General features: G+C 40.0%; 1 protein-coding gene across 1 annotated transcript in view; it reads left to right on the forward strand.

The window, feature by feature from the left end:
• The window catches only part of hapln1b (hyaluronan and proteoglycan link protein 1b), a 144,342-nt gene extending 133,659 nt beyond the window's left edge, over positions 1 to 10,683 (forward strand). Inside the window, exon 6 of the mRNA XM_034192372.1 lies at positions 7,054 to 10,683. Coding sequence (XP_034048263.1) covers positions 7,054 to 7,343 — 290 coding nt within the window. The 3' untranslated portion in view covers positions 7,344 to 10,683. The remainder of the gene's footprint in view (positions 1 to 7,053) is intronic.
• Positions 10,684 to 12,994: the final 2,311 nt, after the last annotated feature.

The raw sequence follows: 12,994 nt of genomic DNA on the forward strand, positions 1-12,994 counted from the left end.
GGCTAAGGCTAAGTGTAAATTTGGTAAGATTGTAATTCACGTCGGCAGTAATGACACCCGGTTACGCCAATCGGAGGTCACTAAAATTAACATTAAATCGGTGTGTAACTTTGCAAAACAATGTCGGACTCTGTAGTTTTCTCTGGGCCCCTCCCCAATCGGACCGGGAGTGACATGTTTAGCCGCATGTTCTCCTTGAATTGCTGGCTGTCTGAGTGGTGTCCAAAAAATGAGGTGGGCTTCATAGATAATTGGCAAAGCTTCTGGGGAAAACATGGTCTTGTTAGGAGAGACGGCATCCATCCCACTTTGGATGGAGCAGCTCTCATTTCTAGAAATCTGGCCAATTTTCTTAAATCTTCCAAACCGTGACTATCCAGGGTTGGGACCAGGAAGCAGAGTTGTAGTCTTACACACCTCTCTGCAGCTTCTCTCCCCCTGCCATCCCCTCATTACCCCATCCCCGTAGAGACGGTGCCTGCTCCCAGACCACCAATAACCAGCAAAAATCTGTTTAAGCATAAAAATTCAAAAAGAAAAAATAATATAGCACCTTCAACTGCACCACAGACTAAAACAGTTAAATGTGGTCTATTAAACATTAGGTCTCTCTCTTCTAAGTCCCTGTTGGTAAATGATATAATAATTGATCAACATATTGATTTATTCTGCCTAACAGAAACCTGGTTACAGCAGGATGAATATGTTAGTTTAAATGAGTCAACACCCCCGAGTCACACTAACTGTCAGAATGCTCGTAGCACGGGCCGGGGCGGAGGATTAGCAGCAATCTTCCATTCCAGCTTATTAATTAATCAAAAACCCAGACAGAGCTTTAATTCATTTGAAAGCTTGTCTCTTAGTCTTGTCCATCCAAATTGGAAGTCCCAAAAACCAGTTTTATTTGTTATTATCTATCGTCCACCTGGTTGTTACTGTGAGTTTCTCTGTGAATTTTCAGACCTTTTGTCTGATTTAGTGCTTAGCTCAGATAAGATAATTATAGTGGGCGATTTTAACATCCACACAGATGCTGAGAATGACAGCCTCAACACTGCATTTAATCTATTATTAGACTCTATTGGCTTTGCTCAAAAAGTAAATGAGTCCACCCACCACTTTAATCATATCTTAGATCTTGTTCTGACTTATGGTATGGAAATAGAAGACTTAACAGTATTCCCTGAAAACTCCCTTCTGTCTGATCATTTCTTAATAACATTTACATTTACCCTGATGGACTACCCAGCAGTGGGGAATAAGTTTCATTACACTGGAAGTCTTTCAGAAAGCGCTGTAACTAGGTTTAAGGATATGATTCCTTCTTTATGTTCTCTAATGCCATATACCAACACAGTGCAGAGTAGCTACCTAAACTCTGTAAGGGAGATAGAGTATCTCGTCAATAGTTTTACATCCTCATTGAAGACAACTTTGGATGCTGTAGCTCCTCTGAAAAAGAGAGCTTTAAATCAGAAGTGTCTGACTCCGTGGTATAACTCACAAACTCGTAGCTTAAAGCAGATAACCCGTAAGTTGGAGAGGAAATGGCGTCTCACTAATTTAGAAGATCTTCACTTAGCCTGGAAAAAGAGTCTGTTGCTCTATAAAAAAGCCCTCCGTAAAGCTAGGACATCTTTCTACTCATCACTAATTGAAGAAAATAAGAACAACCCCAGGTTTCTTTTCAGCACTGTAGCCAGGCTGACAAAGAGTCAGAGCTCTATTGAGCTGAGTATTCCATTAACTTTAACTAGTAATGACTTCATGACTTTCTTTGCTAACAAAATTTTAACTATTAGAGAAAAAATTACTCATCCCAAAGACGTATCGTTATCTTTGGCTGCTTTCAGTGATGCCGGTATTTGGTTAGACTCTTTCTCTCCGATTGTTCTGTCTGAGTTATTTTCATTAGTTACTTCATCCAAACCATCAACATGTTTATTAGACCCCATTCCTACCAGGCTGCTCAAGGAAGCCCTACCATTATTTAATGCTTCGATCTTAAATATGATCAATCTATCTTTGTTAGTTGACTATGTACCACAGGCTTTTAAGGTGGCAGTAATTAAACCATTACTTAAAAAGCCATCACTTGACCCAGCTATCTTAGCTAATTATAGGCCAATCTCCAACCTTCCTTTTCTCTCAAAAATTCTTGAAAGGGTAGTTGTAAAACAGCTAACTGATCATCTGCAGAGGAATGGTCTATTGAAGAGTTTTCAGTCAGGTTTTAGAATTCATCATAGTACAGAAACAGCATTAGTGAAGGTTACAAATGATCTTCTTATGGCCTCGGACAGTGGACTCATCTCTGTGCTTGTTCTGTTAGACCTCAGTGCTGCTTTTGATACTGTTGACCATAAAATTTTATTACAGAGATTAGAGCATGCCATAGGTATTAAAGGCACTGCGTTGCGGTGGTTTGAATCATATTTGTCTAATAGATTACAGTTTGTTCATGTAAATGGGGAATCTTCTTCACAGACTAAGTTAATTATGGAGTTCCACAAGGTTCTGTGCTAGGACCAATTTTATTCACTTTATACATGCTTCCCTTAGGCAGTATATTAGACGGTATTGCTTAAATTTTCATTGTTACGCAGATGATACCCAGCTTTATCTATCCGTGAAGCCAGAGGACACACACCAATTAGCTAAACTGCAGGATTGTCTTACAGACATAAAGACATGGATGACCTCTAATTTCCTGCTTTTAAACTCAGATAAAACTGAAGTTATTGTACTTGGCCCCACAAATCTTAGAAACATGGTGTCTAACCAGATCCTTACTCTGGATGGCATTACCCTGACCTCTAGTAATACTGTGAGAAATCTTGGAGTCATTTTTGATCAGGATATGTCATTCAAAGCGCATATTAAACAAATATGTAGGACAGCTTTTTTGCATTTACGCAATATCTCTAAAATCAGAGAGGTCTTGTCTCAGAGTGATGCTGAAAAACTAATTCATGCATTTATTTCCTCTAGGCTGGACTATTGTAATTCATTATTATCAGGTTGTCCTAAAAGTTCCCTAAAAAGCCTTCAGTTAATTCAAAATGCTGCAGCTAGAGTACTGACGGGGACTAGAAGGAGAGAGCATATCTCACCCATATTGGCCTCTCTTCATTGGCTTCCTGTTAATTCTAGAATAGAATTTAAAATTCTTCTTCTTACTTATAAGGTTTTGAATAATCAGGTCCCATCTTATCTTAGGACCTCGTAGTACCATATCACCCCAATAGAGCACTTCGCTCTCAGACTGCAGGCTTACTTGTAGTTCCTAGGGTTTGTAAGAGTAGAATGGGAGGCAGAGCCTTCAGCTTTCAGGCTCCTCTCCTGTGGAACCAGCTCCCAATTCAGATCAGGGAGACAGACACTCTCTCTACTTTTAAGATTAGGCTTAAAACTTTCCTTTTTGCTAAAGCTTATAGTTAGGGCTGGATCAGGTGACCCTGAACCATCCCTTAGTTATGCTGCTATAGACGTAGACTGCTGGGGGGTTCCCATGATGCACTGTTTCTTTCTCTTTTTGCTCTGTATGCACCACTCTGCATTTAATCATTAGTGATCGATCTCTGCTCCACTCCACAGCATGTCTTTTTCCCGGTTCTCTCCCTCAGCCCCAACCAGTCCCAGCAGAAGACTGCCCCTCCCTGAGCCTGGTTCTGCTGGAGGTTTCTTCCTGTTAAAAGGGAGTTTTTCCTTCCCACTGTAGCCAAGTGCTTGCTCACAGGGGGTCGTTTTGACCGTTGGGGTTTTACATAATTATTGTATGGCCTTGCCTTACAATATAAAGCGCCTTGGGGCAACTGTTTGTTGTGATTTGGCGCTATATAAAAAAAAAATTGATTGATTGATTGATAGTATCGAGTTCGCAAAAAAAATAGTGAATGATTTTGTTCTATAAAAAAAATGCTAAATATTGGTAGGGACTATTTTGCCATCCCAAAATATTGGTTGTGACTTGTCCCTATGGTCCATATGCAAACCTACGCCCCTGTCACCAATGACATTCTTTGAATAGCAACACCAAGAAACTGAAACTAAGGTGCTAGCTTGTTAGTTTTCTAAAACCTAGCTAGGCTAGTTTCCTGGCACACGGCATATACAGTCTTTCTGAAATCCATTGCAAAAGTTAAAATTTTCAACATTCTAGAGGCAAATTCCAGACGGGGGAAAAACAGAAGGCGGAGCTTTGCACATAAGATGGACTCACAGAGGCTTCCATAGAAATGAATGTGGAAACTGTCACCATGGCTGTTTACACATATGACAAACAAGGAAACAAGGAATAGCAGAAAGCCAGTTCAGGATAGCTGATCAAACATGACTAGAATTTACGAAGTTGACAAATATATCTGTATATGGATTGTGTTGCCTCTTGCTAGTTCCTTGTCACCTGGTGTTTGGTGAACATGGATCCATCCATCCTTTCATCCATTCTCTATATCCCCTTACTTCAATTAACTCTCTGGAGTCTAGGGTGTAATTAGCCGTTTTGACTACTTTTGGTTTTACCTTCATAATTGACCTTAAAAAACTGTTTGCTTTGCCTTGTTTGGTGTCTTGTTTCTTTTTCAGCACAACCTCCCCTGTGTGACTTTACAGTTGGTCTTTCATTCTGACATACTGTATTAACACAATGAACCTAAATTCACACTAAAACATGAAATCCAAATAAAAAAGTTTTTTTTTACTGTGAAAACCACAAAACCACATGTTTAACAAACCCATTTTTATAACTTAGATTTCAAATTTAAATTGTAAATTTCAAAAACATATGTACAAATGAAGCAAACAAAGTTATATACAATTATTTACATTAAAATGTAGGAAATGCTTCAGCTGTTTTTTGTGCAAGTATTTACAAAACAATAAGGTACCACACAAATGATTTGTGCCACTCAAAAAACAATTCCTGTCCAAAACAAGACAGTGGACACAGGCCTCACTCACAGGAGTAGTGTCACTCCTCCTGTTGTCCACCTGGAGGTAGTGTTGGCACGTTCATCTGCTTTTTTTGGCTTTTTGACCAGAATGTTCTCAGCAAACAACTCCACATGTGGTGGTGACCACCACATGTGGCTTAGTGACAACCCACATGTGGTTGGTGACTTTGATTGGATTAGGTCATGTATTTTTCCACCAATGATAAAGGGGACACCTTTTTTCACCTCTCTCTCCTGCAGCCTGATGGAGCTCGCTGAACAAGGAAATGAGACTCCCATCTGGTGCATGTTTCAGGAAATCCACATCAAAAATGACCATAATAATCAAGAAAAAGCTGCACATTTATTATTATTCACGATTCAACTTATACAAGGCCTATCAACCGAATTCAAAAACTGGTATATAGTTTGACGTCTGCACTTTCAGTGCACATTCAAACAAACGCTCAAACTTCTGGAGATTGGGTGCTACATCCGCTTATTTCAGTCATGTGACTTTGACGTGGAGACGCGTCAGATGACTCTTGAGGGTTAAGGGTTATGGAGTCTTTCCCACCAGTCATGGGGTGTGAGGTGGTGTACACCCTGGACAGGACGCCAGTCTGTCACAGGGCCAACATGGATCCAGTTCAGTCTGTTTATCTACCACATTAGCGGGATTTAAACAAATACTAGTCCTTGCATTTATTGATTGCTTTCCTAAACTTTGGGTTGTGTAGGCTTGTTGGTGGCTGCAGCAGGTCATATTTATTTTTCTTCACGTTACACCTTCACAAAGTCTACCTTATGGCATAATGCTGCGTTTACACATAACGACGACAAGTCACGAATACCACGAAGTTTACATTCTTGGCCGCTGATCACGAATGTGATGATTCGGGGCAGAGGCGTCAGGTGTCCTCAGGAACTGCTACAACCTGTTACCACACATTACAATTAAGGGCATGTGTTGCTGGAGAATTATCAGGAACCATTACGCACGGTCAAGAATAGTGTTCCGTGTTGTTGCGCGCTATTGCGCATAACAATGCATCGTTAAGTTCTATCACGTTGTGAACGAGGTGAATTGTCTCCACACGCACACCCATATTCATCCAACCGAATTCAGATCGCTCCAGTTTTTCAGAAGAACTTTGTGACTGCATGCGTAGTTGGGCTCTGTGCCATGGAGTGGCGCAGAGAGGAGGAGGAGGAGATGGACAGAGCCAGATGTGTGGCTTCATGCGGCATCAGGCACATGCAGCAGGTGGAACACCTGCAGGAGCGCACTGACGAGCGAGCACTGAAATTAGACTTTTAGCCAACTTGGTGTCAGCAATCAAACTGAATGCGATGCAGCAGGGTTTAATTGTGCGCGCGCTTCTTCCTCTGCCAGACTGGAGGAGGTGCAGAGATGTCTGGCTGCACGTGAGTCTCCTCTTGCTCCTCTGGTTGTTCAGACTCGTTCTCCCGGTCATCGGTTACAACAGCAGGTGGAACACCTGCAGGACCATCCTGAGGAGCTTCAGCAGGAACTGTGGAACGACATTTGGAGCCGAGTTTGTGTGCACGTGACAGAAAAGTGATTTGTTGTGGCGCGTAGTGAAATGTGACCCCGCGTTACAAGTAGTGTCAAAACTTGACAGTTTCCGTGTCACTTCGTAATAACGCGTGACAATTTGGGCTCCAAGAACCATCACAGGAACCACTACGAACGTTGTCACGTTCTCTTAAGGATCACTACTCATCAAGACGGATCAACACGCTCAGTTGCGACCTCCACGACGTGAGACGAAATGAGGGTGGTGTGTGACATTCGTGGAAGATTTTTTTGACAGGCAAAAACATGATCCACGAATATCAAGAATATCACACACCAACACGCACTATTAAGAAACCTATTCAGATGCGTTAAGTCACATTAAGAATGTCAGGAATGTGTCACGAATGACAGAAAAATGACATTCGTAACGTGTCTTGGTTATATGTAAACGCACCTTAAGCATTTGGCTCCAGTTATATTGAATGTACCCACCCTTGAACCTTCTTTGTTTTATTCTCATGCAAATGTGGCATTGTCCAGTGAACATTTTTTTTCTGTTCTTCTTTTTCTTCCCAGGTCGTTTCTACTATCTGATCCACCCGTCCAAGTTAACCTACAATGAAGCAGTCAGAGCATGTGAAAAAGATGGAGCTCAGATTGCCAAGGTTGGCCAGATGTACGCTGCCTGGAAGCAGCTGGGCTACGATCGGTGCGATGCCGGATGGTTAGCTGACGCCAGCATCCGTTATCCCATTTCTAACCCGCGCCGGCGCTGCAGTCCAACAGAAGCTGCTGTGAGGTTTAATGGGTTTCCTGACAAAAAGCACAAGCTATATGGCGTTTACTGCTTCAAAGGCCAAACCTGAGCAACAACTACACGTGTAATTCCACATGTACATTTCAGTCAGGTCCACTATGGTCAAACATTACTTTCATTGGATTTTTTTAGGTAAGGAAAGCTATATAATTTTGGAATCTACATACACTAAGTAACACACAAAAGTTTGATTGTATTTTCTAGAATGTCAATAGCAGTCATGTAGGTTAAAAATCATACCTACGAAATTTATTAATTTTGGGATCTCTTAATACAACTTGTAGGTGGTCTAGAAAGTTGATTCCAGCAGCCCAATGCATCCAGAAAGTATTTACAGCACTTTGCTTTTTCCACATTTTGTTATGTATGAGACCATGCACCGTTAGCCAACGCGACTACTCTTGGCATTGTCTTTATCAAACAGACTGAGACCAGGCACCATTAGCCAATGTGACTACTCTTGGTGTTGCCTTTGTCAAACAGACTGAGACCAGGCACCATTAGCTGACGCAACTATTCTTGGCGCTGTCTTTGTCAAACAGACTGAGACCAGGCACCGTTAGCTGACGCAACTATTCTTGGCGTTGTCTTTGTCAGACTGAGACCATGCACCGTTAGCCAGTGCAACTACTCTTGGCGTTGCCTTTGTCAAACAGACTGAGACCAGGCACCGTTAGCTGATGCAACTATTCTTGACGTTGTCTTTGTCAGACTGAGACCATGCACCGTTAGCCAGTGCGACTATTCTTGACATTGTCTTTGTCAAACAGACTGAGACCAGGCACCGTTAGCTGACGCGAATACTCTTGGCGTTGTCTTTGTCAGACTGAGACCAGGCAAGGTTAACCGACGCTACTATTCTTGGTGTCGCCTGTATCAAACAGAATGAGAAGGACTGTTAGCCAATGCAGCTATTCTTAACGTTGTCTTTGTCAAACAGACTGAGATCATGCGCTGTCAGCCGATGCAACAACTCTTAGCGTTGTCTTTATCAAACAGAATGAGAACAAGGACCATTAGCGTAAATAAGGCTGTAACATAAAATGTGGAAAAAGTGAAGTGGTATGAATACTTTCTGGATGCATCGCATGCATCAAAACTTTCAACGAATCATGTGATGTTTGTCCTATAAATGTGGGAGAGTGAATGAGTGAAGGGAGGAATTTTAGGAAGTCATGACTTACTTTATGCATGCATCCAAATTTCTAAGATATACAAGCTTAAAATTACTGTTAGAAAGTACATGGATTCAATACGTGTTTTTTGCATGTTAACAAACTCTAAAATTACTTTAAAATTATTGTACTCAGTGGTGCTTATAAAAATGTAACATATAGCAAGGGCATAGTCTGCTGGAGCCCATGGCACCCCAGCAAACATTCATGAGTTTACCATTGACAAGTCCTGCTTTGATGCAGAAGGCTTTTACAAAGTACAGTTCAGTTATTGCCCTTCGAATCTTTAACCCAAAAACCATTTACTTTCTTGGGGTCACCACACCTAACACACATACCAAATATATTGGTAATGAGACAGTTAGGAAAGAAGTTATTTTGCCCCCCAAACTTTTACAAAGTAGCTTCCAGAGACTTTGCCCTTTGGACCCAAAAATGAACAGGTTTCTTGGGGTCACTAGCGACAATTGGGTCAATACAATTGAAGTAAACTCACGACTGAAATGTTGCATGACTGACTGACTGACTACCAGTATATAGTGATGTCTGGAAAAAATAAAATACATGAACATAAACACTGTCATCACTTCTTAGGAAATCAGAAGTCTAAATATATATGTGGTTAAAAAAATAACCGACGGTTCTTTAGATATGTGACTCACGCAATGTGATTCCTTGATTTTTAACATATAAATATCCTCTTTAATGAAGTTCTTAGACCATCTACAAACTAAAATATCCAAAAATTCCCTGTTTAATAATCTATTTTTCTGATTCCAGCATGGCCGTAATGTAGACATTTGAGAAAATAGAATTATCTTTATTTTGATTACTTACTGTATAGATCTAATCCTTCAAAGATCATGTTGAAAATACGATCCCGACTATGCAGGCACATCAGCATGTACACACATAGGAAAACACACACACGAGAGGTCTGAAACAGAAAGGAGGAGGTGAACAAACATGTTCAAACCAAGATACTTTTTGGAAACTGTTCTGGACCACGCCCCTTTATCATTTTGGACCTGATCATCTTCATAGAGTAGTTAACACTATACACACATTTAAATATCACATTTAATCGGTGCTTTGGTAGTGAGGAAGGGGCGGAGTTAAGTTTGGAGGACATCGCATCCACGGTGACGGCGCCATTCAAGAACAGACTCGGTGTGTCAACCAGATGGACTGAGGACAGTTTAACACCTCATGTGTCGGACATTTATGCTGTTTTGTTGAAGAAGCAGAGCAGTAGATATTAATCAACGGTGAGTCGCGGAGCACATTCATGATGTCACCCCAATCCAAATGTAGAGTTTATAGCAGAGGTAACAGAGGTGCACCCCCTTAGTCCCAAGCGCTTGTTGACCATCTGTCACATCAACCACATACACTTTGTCTCAAACCCTCGAATAATGTACAACGTAAAAATAATTCAATTAATTTTGTTTAATACACACAGTCTGAAACCAGAGGATGCCTCATTAGGATTTATATCACTCCCCCCGCACACAACACTTGCTGTCCTCGAACCCGAGCATCATTGAGGATAGCTCCAAGGACAGACATGCAATGATGCTGTGAAGCAGAGAGAAAAATGAAAAGCAGTTGTAGAAATACAATGCAAACATGTGAATAAGAGAATCTTGGACCAGTAAAATGTTAGTACTTTTTTAATTCAAGGCTCAAAAAACATGTTGCTGGCCCATCAGGTCAAGTATTAATGTATTGTCCTGGTTTTATAAACTTAGAGTTCTCAAGAGAAAAAAAATGCCTCAATTTATGGAATTTAATAGGAGACAGGATCCACCTCCCCCCCAAACAAGTAGAGGTGTGTACACAGTAGATTTTACAAAGTTAAATTGACTCTGCAGCGAGTACATGCAGTATGATGGTCATACACCAAATAGTGTTAAATCAACTCTATCATGGTATAAACAAACACTGAGTTGTTCAACCTTATATAAAACTATAAAAGACCTGATTTAATATTAAGAACGAAGTGATTCAAGACTATTCGAACTGGGACGATATGCGCTCACTGCAGAGTCCAATAAACTCTACAAAACCAATTGTTTGGTGCTTGCACATACACAGCACCTCTTTAATGGGCCATACCAGCACGAATGCCTGAGATATGGGGAAAAAAATCTGGATTATTATTTTCATATTGTTCCAAACACAAGATTATTTTTCTTCCTGGAAGTACATCTGGGGGAACAAAAGGGTTTGTCTTATATTCAGGGTGTAGACTTTTACATGTCATATACACCAACAACAGTAGGCGGGGTCAAACATCTGTAAAATAATGAAGCAACTGACCCCCCCCAGCACAATGAAAAGACACAGTTATCTTCCGGAAAAGAGTGCAGCTAAAATGTCAGGTAAATTAATCTGCAATTAAGGAGAAGCCGATGATGCAAACTTTAAGCTAATGGTGAAAAATGCAGCACTCATCAAACAGTTCTCAAGCAGCCAAGAAATATAGTGTAAGAGTGTAATATTAGATGATGACAAGCCAAACATACTTAAAACATGGTAACAGTCAGAAAATTCTACCATGATCCTAAAAATATCAGTGTTGTCAGTGTATGGTTTTAAAAAAAAAGAAAAGAAATGTGCTTTTCTTTGATTTATTTTCTTTCTCTTTTGTTGTCAAAAAGAAGATTTGGTCTTCAGAAAGTTCATTTCCAAACAAATATGTCTTGAATGGGGTGGGTGGGTGGGTGGGGGCATATATATATATATATATATATATATATATATATATATATATATATATATATATATATAATGATTTTCAAAAATGGCCTAAAATAAAAATATACATCCAGTAGATTTTAACAAATTTTGACCAAAATCAGACTTTGCGACACGAGTGATTACTGAACCTACACCCTCCTCCCATTTGATAAAGGTTATAACAGGGAAAGAAAATGTGCTTAGAGATCTTGTGAGTTTGATCTGATAGGAAAGCGATTCTAGCACAAGTAGCCGATGTTTTCCATCCATAGTGTTCAAGGTGCTACAACTGGTACTTTATACTTCATTGTACCATCCAGTATTTTTAGTTTTTGTACCAATGTGTTGTGTACGGGACAAACATTCAGGTCTTATCATTTTGTTGAATGTTTCCTACGTATAATGCTGGTGTGACGTTCCACAAGTGTAATTGTTATTTTTTATATAGAAATAATTATTATTTTGTCTTTTGGGTCAAATGATCTTTAGAAGCATCTTGCATTAATGTGAAATACATTTTAAGATTATAATGGAACCCCACAGGGACATAACGTTTTTTCCCTGAATTACAGCTGGCTAAAGCCTTACATTTGAGCAGATAATAAATAATTGAGTAGTTGGGGTGGACGGTATTATAACGTGCCAAATGCTTTGTGGCTGTACGTCCATGTTTGGCTTGAACTTAGACTTCGCAGCATGATTTTGCCTTGATGAGCTGCTATTTTTATAAAATGCAAACTGTGTCTTGTTGTGCATTTAAGGTGCACAAGCTGTGCCTGGAGTAATATATAATATTAATCCACTTTAAAATTGAACACTTTGGGCCTGATTTACTAAAGATTGATAAGTATAAAAATGGGCGCAAACGCCATCGCGCTCACAAATATGCCTTCATGCTGATTTACTAACAGTGTGCAACGAGCTTGCCATTCATTTCCACCACCTCCTCTGACACAGAATAGAGAAAAATCATTCATTGTAAATTTCAGGCTTATTTAAAGAGTTTATTGGTTTATTTCTTTAATAAGAATAAATCTCTATGGTGTAATCATGATCATTACGGTCATTGATGTGTCATACAGATAAACACAAACGCACATCTCGGGAGTCTGTGTGGGATGATGCACGCACGTCCCTGCGTGCTGCATGTGCTTTCTGCTGGTGAAACGCACACAAACAACTGTGCTTTCTGTTGTCATACAGTGAGACAGATGGACCTCATCCCTCACAGATTCCAAGCTGTGCACACTGCGCGAACAGCTGTCTTATGTGGGATGATCAGTGGTGGGCACAGTTTCGCTAATCCACATATTAGCGAAGCTAACTTATTTGTTAGCGGATTAGCTTCTCAAATAACTTTGAAAACCAACAGCAGACCAATTAGCTTCTGCTAAATTTAGTTCCACTAGCGTTTAGTCCGCTAACTTTTACTCTGCCAACGTTTTTTGCTGGCATAGTTAGTAAAGCTGAGCTGTCAAAAAAATTAGTCAAAATGCACAAAACACTGCCATCTACTAGATGGGAGTGTGAATAGCGACCAACTATCACATGGTTGCTATTCGTTGTGCTGAATCATACTTAAACAGAATTTTCAGTTTTGCAAATGGCTTTTTTTAACAAATGAAAAAAAATGACATGTTTACAAATACACATTGAAATACACATTTATTTGTAAAAACCAACACACACATTACAACTGGAAGTTGTTTTTTACAAATAAATAAACCAACCAGTGATGAGAGGAGGCTCATTTTCCCATAATGCCTTTTGGCATCTTTGTGTA

The sequence above is a fragment of the Thalassophryne amazonica genome, chromosome 17 (genome assembly GCF_902500255.1).
Source record: "Thalassophryne amazonica chromosome 17, fThaAma1.1, whole genome shotgun sequence".
NCBI lineage: Eukaryota > Metazoa > Chordata > Actinopteri > Batrachoidiformes > Batrachoididae > Thalassophryne > Thalassophryne amazonica.